The 22,131-nt window shown below is 42.1% G+C and overlaps 1 protein-coding gene and 1 long non-coding RNA gene across 2 annotated transcripts in view; both read right to left on the reverse strand.

The window, feature by feature from the left end:
- LOC134288016 (uncharacterized) overlaps positions 1-22,131 on the reverse strand; it is a 286,653-nt gene that overhangs the window by 244,320 nt on the left and 20,202 nt on the right. The gene's annotated exons all lie outside the window — the stretch shown is intronic.
- Positions 7,289-8,394, reverse strand: LOC115264006 (gametocyte-specific factor 1 homolog). Its single transcript, XM_029867308.2, has 3 exons — positions 8,220-8,394; positions 7,964-8,147; positions 7,289-7,894 (listed from the first exon to the last, which is right to left on the reverse strand). Exons 1-3 carry the CDS (start codon positions 8,237-8,239, stop codon positions 7,568-7,570), a joined length of 531 nt encoding a protein of 176 aa, XP_029723168.1. The 5' UTR covers positions 8,240-8,394; the 3' UTR covers positions 7,289-7,567.

Below are 22,131 nucleotides of genomic sequence, written 5' to 3' on the forward strand. Positions count from 1 at the left end.
CGCCTTTCTCGTGAATGGGGCAGATTACCTCTTCCTTCCACTCCTCCGGTAGCTGTTCGGTTTCCCAGATCCTGACTATCAGCCGATGCAGACAGGTGGCCAACTTTTCTGGGCCCATCTTGATGAGTTCAGCTGCGATACCGTCCTTACCAGTTGCTTTGTTGGTTTTGAGCTGGTGAATGGCATCCTACCTTAACTTCCCTCAGCGTGGGAGTTGGTCCATTTCCGTCCTCCGCTGAACTGGCGTCGTCGTTTCCTCCGTTGCCGTGGGCTCCCGTGCCTACGTTTTAGTGCTGAGCGGTTTTACTGTGCTGCATATTTCGGCTCGCGGCACGAAGCCGTTGCGGGATGCGTTGAGCTTCTGATAGAACTTCCGTGTTTCTTGGGAACGGCACAGCAGTTCCATTTCTTCACACTCCGCTTCTTCCAGGCGGCGCTTTTTCTCCCGAAAGAGGCGGGTCTGCTGGTTCCGCTTCTGTTTGTAACGATCCACGTTCTGTCGAGTCCCTTGCTGCAGCATTACCGCCCTCGCTGCGATCTTCTCCAAAACCGTTCTGCACTCTTCGTCGAACCATTCGTTCCGTAGATTCCGTTCCACGTACCCGATGGTGCTCTCTGCTGCGTCGTTGATGGCTGCTTTCACTGTACTCTAGCAGTCCTCTAGAGGGGCCTCATCGAGCTCGCCCTCGTCTGGCAACGCGGCCTTGAGATTCTGCGCGTATGCTGAGGCGACATCCGATAACTTCAGTCGCTCTAGGTTGTACCGTGGCGGTCGCCGGTACTGTACATTGTTGATGACGGAGAGTTTTGGGCGCAGTTTGACCATCACCAGATAGTGGTCGGAGTCGATGTTGGCGCCACGATAGGTCCTGACGTCGATAATGTCGGAGAAGTGCCGTCCGTCAATCAGGACGTGGTCGATTTGAGATTCCGTCTGCTGTGGTAATCTCCAGGTGTAACGATAAGGGAGGCTGTGTTGGAAAAAGGTGCTACGAATGCCCATATTTTTGAAGGCGACGAAATCGAGTCGTAGGCCGTTTTCGTTCGTGTTTGCTAGTGGGCGCTGAACTTACCAATCGTCGGTCTGAATTCCTCCTCCTAGCCTACCTGAGCGTTCAAATCTCCTATGATGATCTTGACATCGTGGCTTGGGCAGCGATCGTACTCGCGTTCGAGCTGCGCGTAAAATGCGTCCTTGTCATCATCAGTGCTTCCGGAGTGTGATCTGTGCACGTTTATTATGCTGAAGTTGAAGAATCGGCCCTTGAACCTCAACCTGTACATTCTTTCGTCGATCGGCCACCAACCGATCACGCGCCTCTGCGTATCACCCATCACGATGAAAGCTGTTCCCAGCTCGCGTGTGTTGCCGCAGCTCTGGTAGATGGTATAATTACCTCTAAACGTTCGCACCATGGATCCTGTCCGATGCCGAACCCGCGGTCCTTCAGTAGATCGGCGAGTATGCGGGTGCTCCCAATGAAGTTGAGAGATCGGCAGTCCCACGTACCGAGTTTCCAATCGCAAGTCCTTTTTGTTCGCTGGGGTCGGTGCCGTTGGTCTCGGTTCGTATTATTCTGTTGCTGATTCTCCGTTACAATGTTTTTTTTACGGCTGGCTCGTAGGGCCTGACACCAACCCCCTACTTTCCGGAGGACCATAGTGCACAGTTGAGCTTAGAGTCCTTCCCTGGCACTCGGACGTAGATCAGCCGCCCCTAACATGGGGATCAGACGATGTTGTGAGCCACTCCTCCTGGAGAACAGACGCTCAGGTTTACCGAAGCAAACCCCCCCTTCCCTGTCAGCCTACGACCAAAGTTCCCACCGGAGTTGGTTACCCGATCTTCCCTAAGGTTGCTCATAGTTTCCGGCCGGTACCGCGAGGAGGTAGGGATAGGAGTTGCTAGGCAGAGGCTAGTGGATCACAATGGGATCTGAATTGCGCAGCATACCCAGCCTTTACCGTGGCGAAGATATGGGCCTAAAAATTACGTGTTTTTGAGGGGGTGACCCCAAACTTTTGATCGAGAGTGTACTTCAAACGGAATCGCCCTAGCAATTTTCGTTCAGTGCGTTTTTTTTCGTGACGGAAAGAGTCAATAAATTTAATAAATACAGCCAGCCCCATTTGATTTGACGTTTTGTTTTAACTCCGTATACTGCCCTTCTAAGCATATCTGTCCCATGTTGTTTTGCATTCTTACCGTGTTTTTCTCAGTAACAGAGCCATTTGATGTTAATTTAATATTTTTTTCATTTTGCATCACAAATAAATATTCCACGATAACGTCAAGCATCTTTCTGACATTGATTTTTAGTTGTCGCTTAAGTTAGAGCGGTGGGACAGTATGCGTAGAAAAACAACATGGTACAGATATGCTTAGAACGGCAGTATAGAGATAAGTGACATTTCAACACACGAACACTAGCGTAAATTTTTCCTCACACAAAAGTGCACGCCGATTGAAAGGCTATTCAGATTGCATATGAAAATATTACCCAATCGAATTGGGTAAAACGGGTAAATAATGATAAAACTAACGTCCGGGGCAAGAGTGCAAATATTTTCCTCGCAGTTTCACAACTACATCTACAAAAAAAGGCACGCTTACATTTGAACGTGATTAACTCTATATTGTCTATCCGGTTGGAATCAAGACCGACATTCAAACAAAAATTGCAATTTTCTTGGTCCACAAGTGTCGCAACTGTTTCGCATCTAGTGCGCTGTGTTGCTGACAACAACGGGAAGGATGCGCACTACTTTTGACATGATTAAAAAACGTCGCGAGTTGGGTCGCGTCGCGACTTGATTGTGCGAAGTCCGGTTTGGTGGCGGCCCGACAATACTAGGACGCAGAATAAAGCGATGCTTGCTCATTTCTTGAGTGAATTTTCCACGCATCGAGATATGCCAAGAAATCAGTTGCGATCTGCGTACTACCCAATAGATTGAAAAAAGAATGACAGCTTTTTCAACCCGTTTCTGTTTCAGCGATGGCTTTCAACATAGGGTAGAAGCTTCAGTTTTGGTCAGCCCGGAGTTTTGGCCATAGTGCGATATTCAGCCTGTAACGATCTAAATTGGCATAAATTTATTTTTTACTAGTAGATTCTAGTATAATAATATGATTGCAGCTGTTAAAACCATACATTTTGATTAAAAACCAGAAGAAAAAAATAATTTTCCTTAAAAAATCAGCTCCCATATATCTATTTTGGCCAGGGTGCTTCTAATTTGGCCACTCCCATAAGAAATACACGTGATTGGCCAAAATAGAAACCAAAGCTAAGAATATGGCCAAAACTGCGGCAAGACTTCTATTTTGGCCAGTGCCACTTTTAATACAAAAATCAAGTATTGGCTTGATTTCTGCATTTTTCTAATAAAGTATAGATCGAAACCTTTCATTTAACACATTGGTAGTTTTCATTGGATTATTGGTTATTTTTATAAAAATAATTTCCCTTAGACTGGCCAAAACCGGTGCCCGCACCCTACATGTATAGAAAAGAGGAAAAAATCGATAGAAAGATACAAAGTTCTAAGATTGGGACAGGCCAGCGATTGGACCTAAGCTTCTTCATCGTAAATTTTTTTTTTTTTAAGTGATTACGGCGGTAGCAACACTGTGCTTATGTTCTACACCGCACCCTTTCCCTACATTTGCTTCTAGGAGCCTCTATTTTTGTTTCAACACACAGAAGTACGTAGGCGTGTGTGGCCCAAGTCGACACTGTTTTGGCCTGCGTTGAACAAAAATAGTTTTAATAAAAGCTTCCCCTTTTTTTCTTTTTGTCAATTGTTTTTTTTGTAGTATGGTCCATGTATTTAGTTAGGTTCTTGTCAATTTGTCAGTTATTCGAAGTAGATCTCCTCCAAGGTAATAGTCAATAGTCATTCTGATCTGTTCTATCATAGCAGCTTTAGTCTTTGCTTTATTGAAGTGTAGTTTTATTGGAAATATGCTGAATGTCGTTATTAAAAAGAGACGTCTGGAACTGTGTCCTGCTAGTTGTGCACATGCACATACGTCATGTCTTAATAATGCCTAGGAGATTAACGAAAACACGTGTGTCCGGTCGGATGTCCATTGCGTAGAAAGTCAAGGAAAATAGGTTTCTTTATTGTCAATTGTTATGTAAGCAAGCCTCGCTTGAAGCACTTCCCGTGAGAACCCTGTCATCTGTACACCAACTATCCGTATCTTCGTACACAGCTAAATACTGTACTGTCAACCGGCGAAAAGCCTACGGGTAAATGAATAATAATGCTGTCTAGCGCATTGTTTCTAGTAATCCTACATTATAGAGATCTGCGGAGGCGGCCATTGTAAGCCAATCGTGCAGAAAGAACTGTCAAAGTGTGAGCCAAATGAACAGGCTGATCGTTCGTAAGAAGGCGTCGATTGAACGGTATTGCAATCCGAACTAAATAAATTAAAATTATTTATTTTTAATATCGAGAAATTGACGGTATATGTAAGTTTAGTAAAAAGAAAGAATTTAATTAATTCTGCTTTCAAAAGCTCAAGCTTATGACGAAACTTTTGTTGCTGCACTTCTCGAAAAAACTTTCATTGCTGCTTCTTGCTTCATTTCTGCCGATATGTTTAGCTTAACACTTTGCAATAAATTTCAGATTTCATCGATTGCTCCGCTATTTTTTTCAAAATTTTGAAAAAAAAAAAATCTACCATAATTAGAAAATGTAAACAAAACAACTTGAACCACTACGAAGTCACGCACAAAGTTTGAACATCTAGCTTTGCAGCAAGTGTTGGCAGCTGATGTAAACAAAATGAACAGCGTTGCCGAATCGACATATGTAACTTCCGCTTATCTCTATGTAGAGGATTTCTAATTGTTTCCTATCGGCCACTATTTTAGTCGAGTCCCAACTGCAAGCTTTTTTCCAATCTTAGCGTCAATTGTCTTCTAGATCCTTTTAGATAGATTCATCGAATCAGTCGAACCCGTATGTTAAAATATAGTCGATTCTGTGTCAAATTGTTTTCTTGATTTCTACTTCTCTGTGTTCATCTCTTGTGGCCTTAAATTGTCATCGGTAAAAAACCCACAGAAACATGTAACTGAACTCCTGGTGTTTTTTCTGTTGGTGTCATAACACCATCTAAGAAATAAACAAAAATACGCCAAGTTGGTCAGTTGATTGTAATAAAACAAAAATTGCTTGTCAACTATTATGTATTCATCCCCCTACAAATACTATGAAAAATATTCAAATTCGTTCTGTCCTATCGGTCCTACCTCGATAAACCATGTCATTTTCTCATGCGGGCCTTGAAATGTCAACCTAGTCATACAAAAGTAACGTTGTTCAGTTAATAAAAAGCAGTCAGCTTTTGTCCAAAATGACACGTCGAATGCATTGATGTCAACAATGCGTTTAAATGTTCGCACGTTAGCTTCGAATCTATCAGCACAACTAAGTGCTGCAAATCTCCTTCCCACTATTAATTCGTCGGTTGATTTTAATTGCATTATTTAAAGAAAATATTGTCAAGGACGACAAACCAATCGTAGTAGTTAAGATAGTTTTAGATCAATCGTAGTAATCATGTTTGTTTAAATAAATCAGTCTATTCTAAACCGTTACCAGAAGTCGTCTTTCCATTACTCTGCCATTCACGACAAATATGACCAACTAACATGGTAAAAAATCGACAAAGCGACTATGACATTAATAAATTACTAATCAAAATCAACCGAGAAACGTGGGAAATAGAGCCCAAACAACATTTTGAAGTCAGCTGGCTGTTAAAGGTTCCAAAACCCGTCACAAATCCTATAATACTTTTATTAGGATTTGTAACGATCATCAAAACCTTCTCAAATCCCACCGACTTGGAACTATTGCTTGGGAATAGACTCTACTGAGCCCTGGCGGTTTTTCCGTGTTTATCGAGCATGTCTGATGCATATGATCAGTCATACTCCATCTGCAGCAGCCGGTTCGTGATGAACCGTTGGAGGCGCATTAAAGTGTTAAAAAGGTGATATGTTTCACTAAAGAACACTACATTACAATAATCAAAATGAAACTCCTTCACTTTAATACCGTCAACCCCTGCGAACTTGGCCAGGGTTCTTCACCGTAAAAAAAATTGAAAATAAATCCCCCACCACTTCAATAGTCCATTTTACGAGCCGATTTCATGAATGAATTTTGACAGGAGGTAGCGTCCAATAACCCGTGAAAACCAATATCATCATCAACATTGTTGTCACTTCGTAAAATGGCTCATTGCCTTTCAAATTCCGCTTCCTCTTCCTACCGCTACATTTTGCCACAAACTAATCGTCACAGAGAAACAGACGTAACACTTCTAACAAATTTCATTAAAAACATCGTCACGAAAAAGCTATTCGACACTGATTTTTCATTTAAGCCTACCTGACATTTTCGAGTTCTCTTCATCGATCCACTCTTTGTGTTATCACAGAATGTGTATTTGAGATTTTTTAGGGCTGTTTGCAGTTCAGAAGGAATTTTCTCGGCCTATCTTGATGCATGGAGAATTCCTTGCCTGAATCATCCAAGAAACCGTTTTTCTTCCATCGCAGTACGCAGTTACGAAGAAATGACAATTCAAATGGCCGTCACCGTAGAAATTTTCTGCCAGGAATCGCTCAAGAAGTTTCTTGAGCGATTCCTTTTGAACTCGAAACTGCGCTTTTGGTTGAAATGCAAAGAAGACGACTTCATGTTGCTATAGAAACAAAAGAATAATGATTTTGTATGTTTTGAACAAGTTATTAGTGAAAGAGAGAGTCGACGAAGAGAAATCGATCAAGTCAGTTAGGCCCTTATGAAAAATTATTGTCCAATGCTTACTGTACTGTGTTTGATCGGGCCATCACTAGGTGACGGTAGTGAGCAACCGTCAAACAGGAGCAAAAACGATGCCAACTCCGCGAGTGGCCAATCGACCTACTACTGAATATTTCAACCAACCGTTAAAAAGTTGATCGATGGCAAGCGATGAGAGTGTGACGTCTGTTTCTCGGTTTCTCTGTGTAATCGTCATATTGGATAACCTAAATGTATAGGGCACTGCATGAAATTATCTCCTTCTCTTTCACTCTTACAGAAGTTTTGTAAACAACAAGGCCAAGAAATGTCAAAATCGCATACAAAATCATAACAATGCAGTGCGATCTTGATATTATCTTGATTGAACTCAACCCAGGAAGTCCGTCTATATGTCATGATCACATGCCAACAAATTATGTTATACGAAACATAATGTAACAAAATTTGAGATTTTCAGCCCTAGGCAGTTTCATCTCCGTTTTTTTTAATCATTGAAAGATTTAATTTAACTTTCTTTATTTAACAATGTGATTGCTATTTAGAGATATTCATATTCATTGATCAAACGAAACGACCACCAGGATGGGAAGAAAGACAATTCAGTTGTGAAGACCTAAATGAAAACAACAGAAAGCTCAAAATAGTAATGGAAATTACCTGACGGTATAATGAAATGCACCTATCTCCAACCAACCCGATTCTCAAAATCTCTCAATTCCCAAATGTTCTACTTTTGTTCCGTTTTAATCTCGCAGCGACGCTTGAGCTCCGCCAGACGCTGGCGCTCAGCCTCCTTGAAGGCTTTCTTCTGCGACGGAGCCATTCCCGTGCACTTCCGAATGACGTTGGAACGCGCCGCGTAAGCTTGGGGATTGTAGGCCCTGACCATGGGTCCCTCGTCCCACATTTCCTCCGCCGGATTCCCCATGATTCTGTTGTCAAGGGATTCGTCCACCGATGACGCGACCTCCGGAACGATGGTGGCCGCCGATGTTGCCACACAGAACTTGTACCGATCGAAAGATTCGCGATCAACACAACTTTCTACATGGAGCTAGAGAAGAATAGTGAAATGAGAGCTATCAATGCCTTCCCCTTACTACGACCCTGGTCACTAACTTACCGCAAGCTCCTTCTGCGGGATGTCGTGTGTTTCGTTAAAAGGGCATTTCACGTACTTGAGATCCTTGTAGTTCTTGCGGCACTTGGTCAGATGCGTCTGCATTCGGAATTGCATTATCTGGTGCGCCCGGTTGTACGGACACTCCACTAGATCTTCGTATCCCCTCAGAACGGAGCTGCTTTGGCTACGGAGACGCAACAGTGAATATAGGTTAGGTTTGGAAAGAGAAAGCCGTAGACAAAATTTCCATATTTACCTGAATAGTTGCGCTTCCATTGTAAATTATTCGGATCAAGTTCAGAGCTGCGAAGATCAGAATTCGGATTTTCGCGGTGAAAATGCGGAAATTCAGGATCTAATTTTTCTTTTCACTTCACAGCGATGAACGATGGTAGATCAGAAAATCCGCAGAAAACAGACCGACCTCGTCCGCGACCGACAAAAACGACAGTGGATGATGTTAGCCCTTACATAAGATTGGGCGATTTCATTGTTTCTGATCGAACTGTAGAACACGAGAAAAAAAACTACATTCTGGAGCTCGATTTGAATAGGTCGTATGTGCTTTTGTCGATTAAAAATTCGATCAGTTGAATCCACTCGCAGACCTGAGACGAGACTCGCGAAGAGGGAAAAAAGCAACGTCAAGTGCAGCCCAACTGAGCTGTCAGTTGTAGCCCGTTTGATTACGTTACCTAAAACGAGGAAAGTATTGCTATCCGAGATAAATTCTGAAGCCAAAATTCACTCCGAGCAGCATTTTCTTCTCCTGTACTATCAAAAATAAATTGAAAACAAAATATTCCGATGATTATTGTCGGCGAAGCACTAAGTTAGAATTCGGTGGTTGGACTTCCGAACCGAACTTTTCTTCCGAAGTAGCCAAGTGTCAAGCTACTTGTCACTGTTGTCACTGTCATCTGTGCTCTTAGTAAATAAAAAAGGCAAAACATTGGTTCTCCAAAGCGCTGACCGCAATTTCTCAGTAATTAGTGTCTGAGTTTGTGGGATTTTATGTGATTCTTATTTCGTAACGCATGGAAATGGATAAATAGAAACCTTTAACCACCTACAGCAGCATCATTATAATGCTCCGTATTCATCATCCAGTGTGCGACAACGGTAGGTGAATCCAATACGGTTTGTGTGGGTACAACTAGTAATCCTACATTATAGAGATCTGCGGAGGCGGCCATTGTAAGCCAATCGTGCAGAAAGAACTGTCAAAGTGTGAGCCAAATGAACAGGCTGATCGTTCGTAAGAAGGCGTCGATTGAACGGTATTGCAATCCGAACTAAATAAATTAAAATTATTTATTTTTAATATCGAGAAATTGACGGTATATGTAAGTTTAGTAAAAAGAAAGAATTTAATTAATTCTGCTTTCAAAAGCTCAAGCTTATGACGAAACTTTTGTTGCTGCACTTCTCGAAAAAACTTTCATTGCTGCTTCTTGCTTCATTTCTGCCGATATGTTTAGCTTAACACTTTGCAATAAATTTCAGATTTCATCGATTGCTCCGCTATTTTTTTCAAAATTTTGAAAAAAAAAATCTACCATAATTAGAAAATGTAAACAAAACAACTTGAACCACTACGAAGTCACGCACAAAGTTTGAACATCTAGCTTTGCAGCAAGTGTTGGCAGCTGATGTAAACAAAATGAACAGCGTTGCCGAATCGACATATGTAACTTCCGCTTATCTCTATGTAGAGGATTTCTAGGTACAACTTTCTAAGGATTTCGAAGCACAATCTGGCTATTCGGGAAATCCCTAACAAGAATTGACTATCGCTTCAGCAAATACCTGAAAGATGGGCAAAAGAAATAAACGTACAAGAAGTTTCCGCAAAGCGCTGCTCTATTTGGTAGAACCGGTAGAACATTAAAATCTTCAACAATAGTCTATTTTACGAAACGACAACATTGTTGATATTGATATTAACACTCACGGGCTTGGGCGTAACCTCCTGTCAAACTTTCATTCATGAAATGAGCGATCAGCAATAGAGTTAAGAAACTATAGAGGACGAATGTCGCTGCTGTTCCCTTTGTTCTCGTTCGGAAACATGTCGGGTATCTATCTGTCAAACTGCATACTTTTTCGCTTTGACACTTATAGCCCGGCCTATCTCTGCCAGCAAGAGATGTTTCGGCAGCGACGCCAGCGACATTCGTCCTCTATAGTTTATTAACTCTATTCGATCAGCTGATCCGAAACGTCTCGTAAAATGGCTCATCTCGGAAAAAGTCGATGGAGCGAGTGCTGGAAAATGTAAATAAACCCTAGTTGCACCAGCGTTTTAAGGCTCAAATAACCATCATTCAGTTATCAGCAATCATCAATTTTTCAAAAGCAGTTTTCTTCCTCGAAGTCACAAAACCATCATTGAAAATTATTTCACTGTTATCCAGATGGTGCCCAGAGTGCAGTGATAAAATTTTATTAACATTGGTTGAGATTTCAGCGAGAAAACTGCTTTTGAGTTTTTGCTAAACGATGATGGTTTGTTTCCTCTTAAGGTTGTCTGATCAGAGAGACACATGAATTGCATAACTAGACATTTTTCTCTTATAACTATGCAAAATCGCGTCGAAAATGCAATGAAATGTTTTATAACGTTACTACTTTTAGGAAAATGAGTATTCAATATACTCAAAAGGTTATTTGAAGCTTTTATTTATAGTTACAAAACATGATTTATTTCAAAATTTTTCGTCATGACCACCCGGTAGTGACATACTATGAACTTCGGAAGAAGGCAGACGTGTCGTTCACCGAAGCTGATTTTCTAGTTTTTTTCCGAACAGACAATACTTTGCTTGGCGATTGTTGGCGATGCAAAATTTCATCTCAACATGATTTTGTGCGTGAATAGGATTCAGTCACACTGCATGTGAGGTGATGCGGTCACGTACGTGTTTGAACCACCAGCCCAAAACATAATGTCAACACAGATAGGAAGAAAAAAATAACAAAGTGGAGAAAAAGAAGACCGTCTTAGCGAGTCTCGTCTCAGTTGCAGACTACATCCCAAATTGGACTATCACACTTTTTTTGATACGCCTAAAAAGTGTGATAAAAGTGCACATTTGCCTCGGATCGTTTCGACGTCTTAGGTGCACTTATTCCTCCATTTATAAGGAATAAGTGCACCGAAGACCTCAACTCGATCCGACGTGTCCCTGCGCTGCAATCACACTTTGAAGGTATGTGCACACTATTGTGTCAGTCCAATTTGGGGTGCAGTCAGCAATATTGTAGCGAAAACCGTTGAAATTGAACAAAGTTGATACATACAGCAGAATCCTCACAAAATAAGCTTTCCGTTCCATCATTAAAAGTATCAAAAATATCTTCCATACACTGAACACAAACATCCTCCCTAAATCGACTTCACAGTTATACGCACGGCGAAGACTGGCGCTCGAGCCTAGCTATTTAGCACTGTAGTTGGAGGAAATGCCAATGCAGAACCCGTAGCTTCCGGGAAGGTAAGCCCAGCTCCCTGGGTTAGTGGGTTGGTGTCAGGCCCTGCGAGCCAGCCGTAAAAAAGACTAGCACCGGAAAATCAACAAGAGAAGAATGCGAACCGATACCAATGGCGACGACCACAGCGACGAAAAGGGACTAGCGATTGGAAGCTCGGTACGTGGAACTGCAGATCTCTCAACTTCATTGGGAGCACCCGCATACTCGCCGATATACTGAAGGACCGCGGGTTCGGAATCGTAGCGCTGCAGGAGGTGTGTTGGACAGGATCTATGGTGCGAACGTTTAGAGGTAATCATACCATCTACCAGAGTTGCGGCAACACACGTGAGCTGGGAACCGCTTTTATAGTGATGGGCGACATGCAGAGGCGCGTGATCGGTTGGTGGCCGATCGACGAAAGAATGTGCAGGTTGAGGATCAAGGGCCGATTCTTCAACATTAGCATACTAAACGTGCACAGCCCTCACTCCGGAAGCACTGATGATGACAAAGACGCATTTTACGCGCAGCTCGAACGCGAGTACGACCGCTGCCCAAACCACGACGTCAAGATCATCATAGGGGATCTAAACGCTCAGGTAGGCCAGGAGGAGGAATTCAGACCGACGATTGGAAAGTTCAGCGCCCACCAGCTGACGAACGAAAATGGCCTACGCCTCATCGATTTCGCCGCCTCCAAGAACATGGTCATTCGTAGCACCTTCTTTCAGCACAGCCTCCCGTATCGTTACACCTGGAGATCACCACAACAAACGGAATCGCAAATCGACCACGTTCTGATTGATGGACGGCACTTCTCCGACATTATCGACGTCAGGACCTATCGTGGCGCTAATATCGACTCCGATCACTACCTGGTGATGGTTAAACTGCGCCCAAAACTCTCCGTTATTAACAACGTACATTACCGGCGGCCGCCCCGGTACGATCTAGAGCGACTGAAGCAACCGGATGTCGCCACCGCATACGCGCAGAATCTCGAGGCAGCGTTGCCGGACGAGGGTGTGCTCGATGTGGCCCCTCTAGAGGACTGCTGGAGTACAGTCAAAGCAGCCATCAACAACGCAGCCGAGAGCACAATCGGGTACGTAGAACGGAGTCGACGAAACGATTGGTTCGACGAGGAGTGCAGAGCGGTTCTGGAGGAGAAGGATGCAGCGCGGGCGGTAATGCTGCAGCATGGAACCCGACAGAATGTGGAGCGATACAGACAGAAGCGGAAGCAGCAGACCCGTCTCTTCCGGGAGAAAAAGCGCCGCCTGGAAGAAGCGGAGTGCGAGGAAATGGAACTGCTGTGCCGTTCACAGGAAACACGCAAGTTCTACCAGAAGCTCAACGCATCCCGCAAAGGCTACGTGCCGCAAGCCGAAATATGCAGGGATAAGGAAGGGAGCCTCCTGACGGACAAACGTGAGGTGATCGAAAGGTGGAAGCAGCACTTCGCCGAGCACCTGAATGGCGAAGAGAATGTAGGCACGGAGGACCAAGGCAGCGGAGGAAATGACTATGTTGGTGCAGCAGAGGACGGGAACGAACCAACTCCCACGCTGAGGGAAGTTAAGGATGCCATCCACCAGCTCAAAAACAACAAAGCGGCTGGTAAGGACGGTATCGCAGCAGAACTCATCAAGATGGGCCCGGAAAAGTTGGCCACCTGTCTGCACCAGTTAGTAGTCAAGATCTGGGAAACCGAACAGCTACCGGAGGAGTGGAAGGAAGGGATAATCTGTCCCATCCACAAGAAAGGCGACAAGTTAATGTGTGAGAACTTTCGAGCGATCACCGTTTTGAATGCCGCCTACAAAGTGCTATCCCAGATCATCTTCCGTCGTCTTTCACCTAAAGTAAATGAGTTCGTGGGAAGTTACCAAGCCGGTTTCATCGACGGCCGGTCGACAACGGACCAGATCTTCACCGTACGGCAAATCCTCCAGAAATGCCGTGAATACCAGGTCCCAACGCACCACCTGTTCATCGACTTCAAAGCGGCATACGACAGTATCGACCGCACAGAGCTATGGAAAATTATGGACGAGAACAGCTTTCCCGGGAAGCTGACTAGACTGATAAGAGCAACGATGGACGGTGTGCAGAACAGCGTAAGGATTTCGGGTGAGCTATCCAGTTCATTTGAATCTCGACGGGGACTACGACAAGGTGATGGACTTTCCTGCCTACTATTCAACATCGCCCTGGAAGGTGTTATGCGACGAGCCGGGCTCAACAGCCGGGGTACGATCTTCACGAAATCCAGCCAATTTGTTTGTATTGCGGATGACATGGATATTATTGCCAGAACATTTGGAACGGTGGCAGAACTGTACACCCGCCTGAAACGTGAAGCAGCAAAGGCCGGACTGGTGGTGAATGCGGCTAAGACAAAGTACATGCTGGTAGGTGGGACTGAGCGAGACAGGACAAGCCTTGGCAGCAATGTTACGATAGACGGGGATACTTTCGAGGTGGTAGAAGAATTCGTCTACCTCGGTTCCTTGCTAACGGCTGACAATAACGTGAGCCGTGAAATACGAAGGCGCATCATCAGTGGAAGTCGTGCCTACTATGGGCTCCAGAAGAAACTGCGGTCAAAAAAGATTCACCCCCGCACCAAATGTACCATGTACAAGACGTTAATAAGACCGGTGGTTCTCTACGGACACGAGACATGGACGATGCTCGAGGAGGACCTGCAAGCACTCGGAGTTTTCGAGCGACGGGTGCTAAGGACGATCTTCGGCGGTGTGCAGGAGAACGGTGTGTGGCGGAGAAGAATGAACCACGAGCTCGCTGCACTTTACGGCGAATCCAGCATCCAGAAGGTGGCCAAAGCCGGAAGGATACGGTGGGCAGGGCATGTTGCAAGAATGCCGGACAACAACCCTGCAAAGCTGGTGTTTGCAACTGATCCGGTTGGCACAAGAAGGCGTGGAGCGCAGAGAGCACGATGGGCGGACCAGGTGGAGCGTGATCTGGCGAGTGTTGGGCGTGACCGAGGATGGAGAGCTGCAGCTGCAAATCGAGTACTATGGCTGCAAATTGTTGATTCAGTATTATCATGAATTTGATGTTAACTAAATAAATGAATGAAGTTATACGCACACGCCCTTTAACGAACATCATTCCTTTAGCGAATGATTTCCAACCGAAAGACTCTGATGTGGATGACAACCTGTCGAATGACGATCATGCTAAAACCGTATGAATTTCAAGATAAAAACCGAAAATTGTTAGAAAATTAGTGAAATATTATTGAATTATTGTTATTATTAGTGGATTAGATTGTTAAATTGGAATATTAAAGTTAGTTGAAGTGAAATGAAATTGAATTGAAAGCAAGAAAGATTCACATGTTTTACGATTAGTTGCAGAATTTGAGTGGAGCGGAATAGTTGCTGGACAGTGGTAGCGTGAGGAGTGACAAACTATTCATGTTTGTTAATGTAAAAACAAAATGGTGAATGTAAACTTAAATAAATATACTTTATTACAGTTTTGAGCTGCAACACTAAACGCCGCTACAAGAATATAGTTTGAGATCCGAACACAATAACTAAAACTTTTTTGATACATTTAGTGAATACAACTGTAATATTTAAAATCCTAATAACCTAATATCTTACAACGTTGATTGTCTTTTGTATTAGATCTAGGGCAGGGGTTCCCAACCTTTTTGAGGTGGCGACCACCTTTAATAATTCTCAAAACATCTGGGGCCCAATGAAAATTTTTAGAAAAAAATATGAAAAAAATGAACTGTTAGGAAGTCAGTCGCGCTCGGAACCAGAACACCATATCGACAGCAGCATTATTTCACGCAGCTTCAATACTGCAAATTTACCTAGTTTTATTACATTATATTAAATTACATTTCTTTCAAAACTTACAATCTAGTATTCCTTCACGAGACAGACAGGTCTCCTAACCGCAGTGCAGTTCCTACCGGGCTCACTGATTGAACAACACTGCCTAATCGATTGTTTATATGTAGGTAGCGCCGGCGCTTGCAGTTCGCAACCTTGCTTCAGTGTTGCCGGTTTCACCAAGCACCAAACGTACCACTATCTATTCGCAACATGAACGAATCCGAGTTTTTTGGGTACAGTGGCGTAGCCAAAAATTTACTGTGGGAGGGATTTTCGACGATCACTGATACGTTTTTTTTAATTCGACACTCACATTTCGTAAATAATGATGTTATGTACATTCAATTTGAGTCGTAGCTGAAAAATAGCGGTGCAGCCGAAATTTTTCTTCTTCTGAAGGTGTTTGATACTGAAAATTTGTGCCTCAAATTGTGGCTTTTGAGGGTAGCGGTAATTAAAATTTAAAATTTGTATAATTTGCACAGAATAGAATAAAAGTTTAACATTTTTAACAAGTTAGTTGCCATAAAACACAATAATGAACTTGTTGCGAAGAGATTCTCAAAGATTTTATCACGAGAAAGATGGACCTCCAGTCTAACGTGCGACAGACTCGGTCACGGACCAGGGCGATCCAGCAGGAGAATGCTGACCCCACTCCACTGGGTGACGAAGATGGGATGTCGCAGCAGTCGTCGGAGGATTTATTCGTTCCTTCGATGATAGATAGTGTAGTGAAACGACTTCAGTGATTGGCGGTTGGGAACAGAATGATTTATTAACAAAGATCCTTCTTTCTGTCTAATCCCTAATTCATGACCTACTTGATTAATCTATACATGATACTACAACTCGGCCATCCTGAAACAGACTTCGACCCGAAGTGTATTGTTATAAATCTATTGGCTTCCAAAGCTTTAAATTACATGGATCAAAAACCGAATTGAACGGAACCTGATTTAATTGAAACCCATCAATGTCTGCGACAACAAATCTGTTATTCGGAAGAACTTTTTTTATTTGATAAGGATCTTTATATTGTTTTTGGAGCTTACGAGACACTCCAGTTTCTGGTCTGTTAGGTATATAAACCAAATCACCAACATTAAACGTGCTATTGACTTTACATTTTTGATCATAGTATTTTTTGTTGTTCAATTGTGCTGTCTTGATTTTTTCTGAAGCATTTTGTCGAATATCAGTTAAATCTCTTTCCAAACTAATTTTAGACTCTAAATAATCTCTTATTTGATCATCTATATTGCACTTCTGATTTACTCCAAACAATAATTTTGAAGGTGTCTCACCTGTACTTCTATTAACAGTATTGTTCAACAATAATTCAGCTTCCTTCAAAATAGAAGTAATTCCTTTATATGGAGATGAATCGATCAGTTTAGCTAATAGTGGTGTTATTGTTTTATTGAATCTTTCAATTTGACCATTTGATTTTGGACAACCTGAAGCTATTAATACGTGTTTAATATTCGAATCACTCATAAATGCTTTAAAACTGTTTGCTGTGAAACAAGAACCTCTATCTGAAATAAGTTTTGTCGGAATTGAATAGTTTGAAAAATAATTCCGTAAATGCTTAATGACTTCGCTAGTATTCGTTGTTTTACAAGGAACTAATTTAATATATTTTGTAAAGCCATCGACAATTCCGAAAATGTACTTAAACTTTGAATTATTTAAATTTAATGGACCGTAATGATCAATATGGATTGTATCAAACGGAGTGCTGCCTTTATCAATATTGTTTAATTGTCCATCATATTTATGTAACTTTTTAGAAAACATCACACATTTAAGACAGCTTTTTATATAAGTCAGTACTTTATCTTTCATTTTTGGAAACCAGTAGCATCTCATTATTATTTCGCAAACTTTATCACAACCAAAATGCCCCAAATCATCATGGCATGTTTTAATTACACGATTAACCATGTCATGTGGAACATAGAATAAAAGTTTATTTTTATGTTTCCTGTACACCATTCCGTCACGTAATTCATAAAATTTAAGTTCGGCAGTTTGTAACTCATCTCTTAACTTATTAATTTCTTCATCTCTTAACTGACATGCTAATAAGGCTCTTTCAAAATCGTTGTTTTCATTATTAAGTAAATATATACTATTTATTCTTGATAGTGCATCCACATGTTTCATACTATTAGAAGATCTATGGATTGGTTCAAAATCAAATTCTGAAAGAAATATTTCCCATCTTGCAATTTTCGGGTTAATATCCTTCTTTTTCAATGTATCAGTTAATGCATTACAATCAGTTACAACTTTAAAATGAATCCCTTGCAAATAAGTTTGGAACCTTTTAATGCTGTTATATACTGCTAATGTTTCTAATTCAAATGAATGCAACTTTGCTTCCGAAGGTGAAGTTCGTTTACTAAAATACATCACAGGATGCAATTGCCCATCAACTTGTTTTTGTAATAGTACACCACCGAAACCATGACTACTAGCATCTGTATGGAGTTCTGTAGGCGCAGATGGATTATAAATTTTTAATACAGGCTCACTTGTCAATTTTTGTTTCAAAAGTTCGAAAGAATTAATTTGATCAACTCCAAAATTGAAAGTTTTCTCTTTTTTGTTGACTAAGCTGTATAATGGATTAGCAATCACAGAAAATTGATGAATGAATCGTCTAAAATAACTGGCTAACCCAATAAACCGTTGTACTTCAGCTTGATTCTTAGGGACTGGAAAGTTTTTGATACACTCTGTATGACGATCACTTGGACAAATTCCTTTTTCTGAAATTTTATATCCCAAATATTCAATTTTTGTTTTTATAAACACGCATTTGCTCAATTGTAAAGTTAGTAAATTTTTATTTAAAATGTCAAATACCTGTTTCAAAACAGCTAAATGTTCTTCAACAGTATCCGTTGCAATCAAAATGTCATCTATATATATTATTACTTTTCCGGATTTGATTAGGTCTCGAAATACATGATGTATAAATCTCATGAAAGCGGATGGGGCATTACATAACCCAAAAGGAACTCTTTTATATTCGTATTGGCCCATGTGAGTGATAAAAGCAGTATATTTTGATGATTTTTCCGAAAGCCTTAATTGATGATATCCACTTTTTAAATCTAAACTTGTGAAATATTTTTTACCCCTCAACTGATCTAATAGATCATCAATCAATGGAATAGGATATCGATCTTTTACGGTTTGTTTATTGAATTCTCTATAATCTATGCACATTCTGAACGATCCATCTCTCTTTTTTACTAAAACCACTCTGCTTGCATAAGGAGAATTACTTTCAACAATTACTCCTTCTTGCAATAGCTTTTCTATTGTGCTTTCTACTTCTTTTTTCTGATGGAAAGAGAACCTCCTCGCAGAAAAATGAAAAGGTTTATTGCAATTTAACTCGATATTCATTTCGTGCATTATTTCAGGTTTATCTGGTTTAACTGCATTTAAATAACATGTGGAGAAAAGAGATTTAAGCTGATTTACAACACCCAAAGTTATGTTACTATCCCCAATATCTAAATCGTCAACAACATGGATATTAGTTGGTGAATTGTTTACCTCTATTGCGTTAAGTTGATCCAGAAATTTCTCGGCTTCATTGATATTTTCAGATTTGTTTTCACGACATTTAAGGTGAATTGTTATCAGATCCCGTTCGTGTATGAGTTTTACATCGTTTTTCGAAATGAAATCGCGTCCAACAATACAGTCTGGGTACATAGTCTCATCAGGAACGACCTTGACCTGTAAATTAAAAATTACATTATTTATCATCAATTCGGTATCAATGGTTCCAAATATTCTAACAACTGAATCGTTCAAACCTCTAAAACCTTTATCATGTAAAAATGGGGAAACTTTAACTAACTGTGGTACTAAACTTGCTTTTATAAGACTAATTGAACTACCTGTATCAAGAAGAGTTAAAAATGGTTTAAAATAGTTATTAAATCTCAAACAACTTGTAAAATGATCATTAACTAACTTTATCCTAACTATACTACCAATCTGATTCGTGTTTGATTCAGAACATCCATGGGTGTTGTTTGCAACTTGATGACCAAAATTCGAGGAATACACACGCTGGGGATCTTGGACATCGGTACTTCTACGTAAGGGTTGCTGCAACTTCGGGACACCAGAACGGCAATATCTTGACACATGACCAAATCGACAGCATTGAGAACATTTGAAGGGAGGTTTCGTACAATTTCTTGAAATATGACCAACTTCGTTGCAATTATGACAAATCCAGCGAGTATCCAATTGCTTCCAGAAAACGGAAGATTTGTTCATCATCTTCATTGATTCAAATCGTTTCAAACAGCATATAACTTCCAAAACCGAGTTGAAATTTTGTACGGACAGCATCACTTGAACTTCATTATCTTGAATCCCATGTATGACGTATTTGACCATAGCCGATTCACTCAAGTTAGCCGCCTTGCCTATCGCCATCATTTCGAACGCGTACTTCTCCAAGTCTTCATTAGGTTTTTTGTAGCGACTCATTAAACGGAAGTGAACATCTGCTTCATCGACACTATTAGGAAAGCCTTTCAACAATTCATTCTTGAAGTCTTCCCAGCAGGCAATTCTTTCTCGAACAGATTGGTACCACATCAGTGCAACTTCTCCTAATCTTGTTACGGCGTGATGAAAAACAGTTTGACTTGACCAAGTATACAATTTCTTCAAATTTTCTAAGTCTTCGAGCCAAAGTTTTGAGGTCACTTCATTTGGGTTGAACAACGGAACCAATTTCTCAACATCATCTGGGTGCATCGGGAATTGATTGATGAAAGAGTTTCTAACGGTTTGATCTCCAAAACGGGGAACATCTTGAACATTACGTATCACAGTTGAAGCAACTTGACCAACTCCTAATAAATTAACCGGGCCTTTGGAACATGCAGCGAGACTTGATACATCCGTTTGAATTCCATTTTCATTTTCTGCGGGATCAACGATTTCATAACAGGTTTGAGAACAGCTTCTTGTTTCGTAAGGCATCGTGAACAGACGATTTTCTCCTCGAAGGCGAAAAAAAATGTATCCCACTTCTGAAATCTGTAGTGAAACGACTTCAGTGATTGGCGGTTGGGAACAGAATGATTTATTAACAAAGATCCTTCTTTCTGTCTAATCCCTAATTCATGACCTACTTGATTAATCTATACATGATACTACAATAGTGTTGGTCATAGTAACCCTTGAATTATTTAAGTTTAATAAATCATTCTAGTTTGTCATTCCGTTGCAACCACACGTGTTTTCCTTCAGGTTATGGGCCTGTGGCACCATAGCAACGGACAAACAATTGAAGAAAAATTTTTCGCCGATGTGAAGAATTGAAAATTTGAAGATTTTTATACAAGAAGAAAATTGATGTCGCTCCAGAGAACTCCAACACGAAGCATGAACGGTAGCAGCTCAGAAGCACTTCCAGGCGCCGGAGGTCCGGCCGGAACAGCAGGAGCAGGAAGCCAGCAAGCGGATTCCGTTGGAGGAGCACCGGTGGCGACGAATTCAAGAATCCTACCAGCGGGAGGAAGCCTATCGTTGCCATTGACGGAGCGGTTACGAGGGCAGGAAAACTACAGCTCCTGGTCCTTCGCAATCAAAATGGTGATGATCCGAGAAGGTACGTGGGCAGCAATCAAGACACCAAATCCGTCGGAAGAGCTATCGGAGCGGGCGCTCGCAACAATTTGTCTGAGCATCGACCCGACGAACTACAGTCTCGTCCAGAACGCAGCGACAGCCAAGGAAGCATGGGACAGTCTGCAGGCGGCTTTCCAGGACAGCGGATACATCCGGGAATTCGGACTACTTCGGCAACTGACCGGAGTAAAGTTAGTGGATTGTGCTACGGTGGAGGACTACGTCAACCAGCTGATGTCCACCAGGCACAAACTGTCGCAGATTGGCTTCGAGGTGAACGATCGGTGGATGTCCAGCATTCTGCTGATGGGCTTGCCGAAACAGTATGAGCCCATGATCATGGGCCTGGAAGCGTCCGGGATCCAGATGCGAGCCGATACGATACGGGCGAAGATTCTCCAGGACGTGAAGTGGCCTGACGACTCTGTTGGAAGCGAGTCGGGTCGGGCATTCTATGGACAATCCAGGACGAAGCCGAAGTCATCCAAGCCGGACAAGAGCCATGTGAAATGCTTCCGATGCAACCAGCCGGGCCATTACGCATCCGAGTGCCAACGAGAAGGCAAGTCGGAGCCAAAGGGACAGCGTAGCGGCAGCCAGCAAGCACCGAAGAAATTCGACAGACACTCAGCCTTCATGGTACAGCACCAGAGCGCCAGTACAGATGAATGGATATTCGACTCTGGCACGTCGTCCCACATGTGTCGGGACAAATCGGATCTGAAAGAAGCAGAAGAGGTGAGTGATAGTGTCATAGTTGCAAACAACATGGAGACACCAGTCGTTGCTAAGGGCAACGTGGTAATCAAAGCCGACTTGGGTGATGCAACCGAAGTGCTCGATGTTTCGGAAGTGCTGTGCATTCCGGAACTGGCGATGAATCTTTTATCCGTGCACAAGATCTGCAGTCGTGGTCATCAGGTGGTGTTCTCCAAGGACGTGTGTGAAGTTTTCGACCAGACCGGTCGGATTGTGGCTGTTGGTGATCAGCAAGGCGGACTATATCGTCTCCGCCAAACCGGAAGAAATGTATCGTGCATCGCGACGCCCAAGGAGGACATCGGATTATGGCATCGCCGTATGGGACACTTGAATGCACACAGTTTGAAGCAACTTCGCAGT

This window comes from Aedes albopictus, chromosome 2, assembly GCF_035046485.1.
Source record: "Aedes albopictus strain Foshan chromosome 2, AalbF5, whole genome shotgun sequence".
Lineage (NCBI taxonomy): Eukaryota > Metazoa > Arthropoda > Insecta > Diptera > Culicidae > Aedes > Aedes albopictus.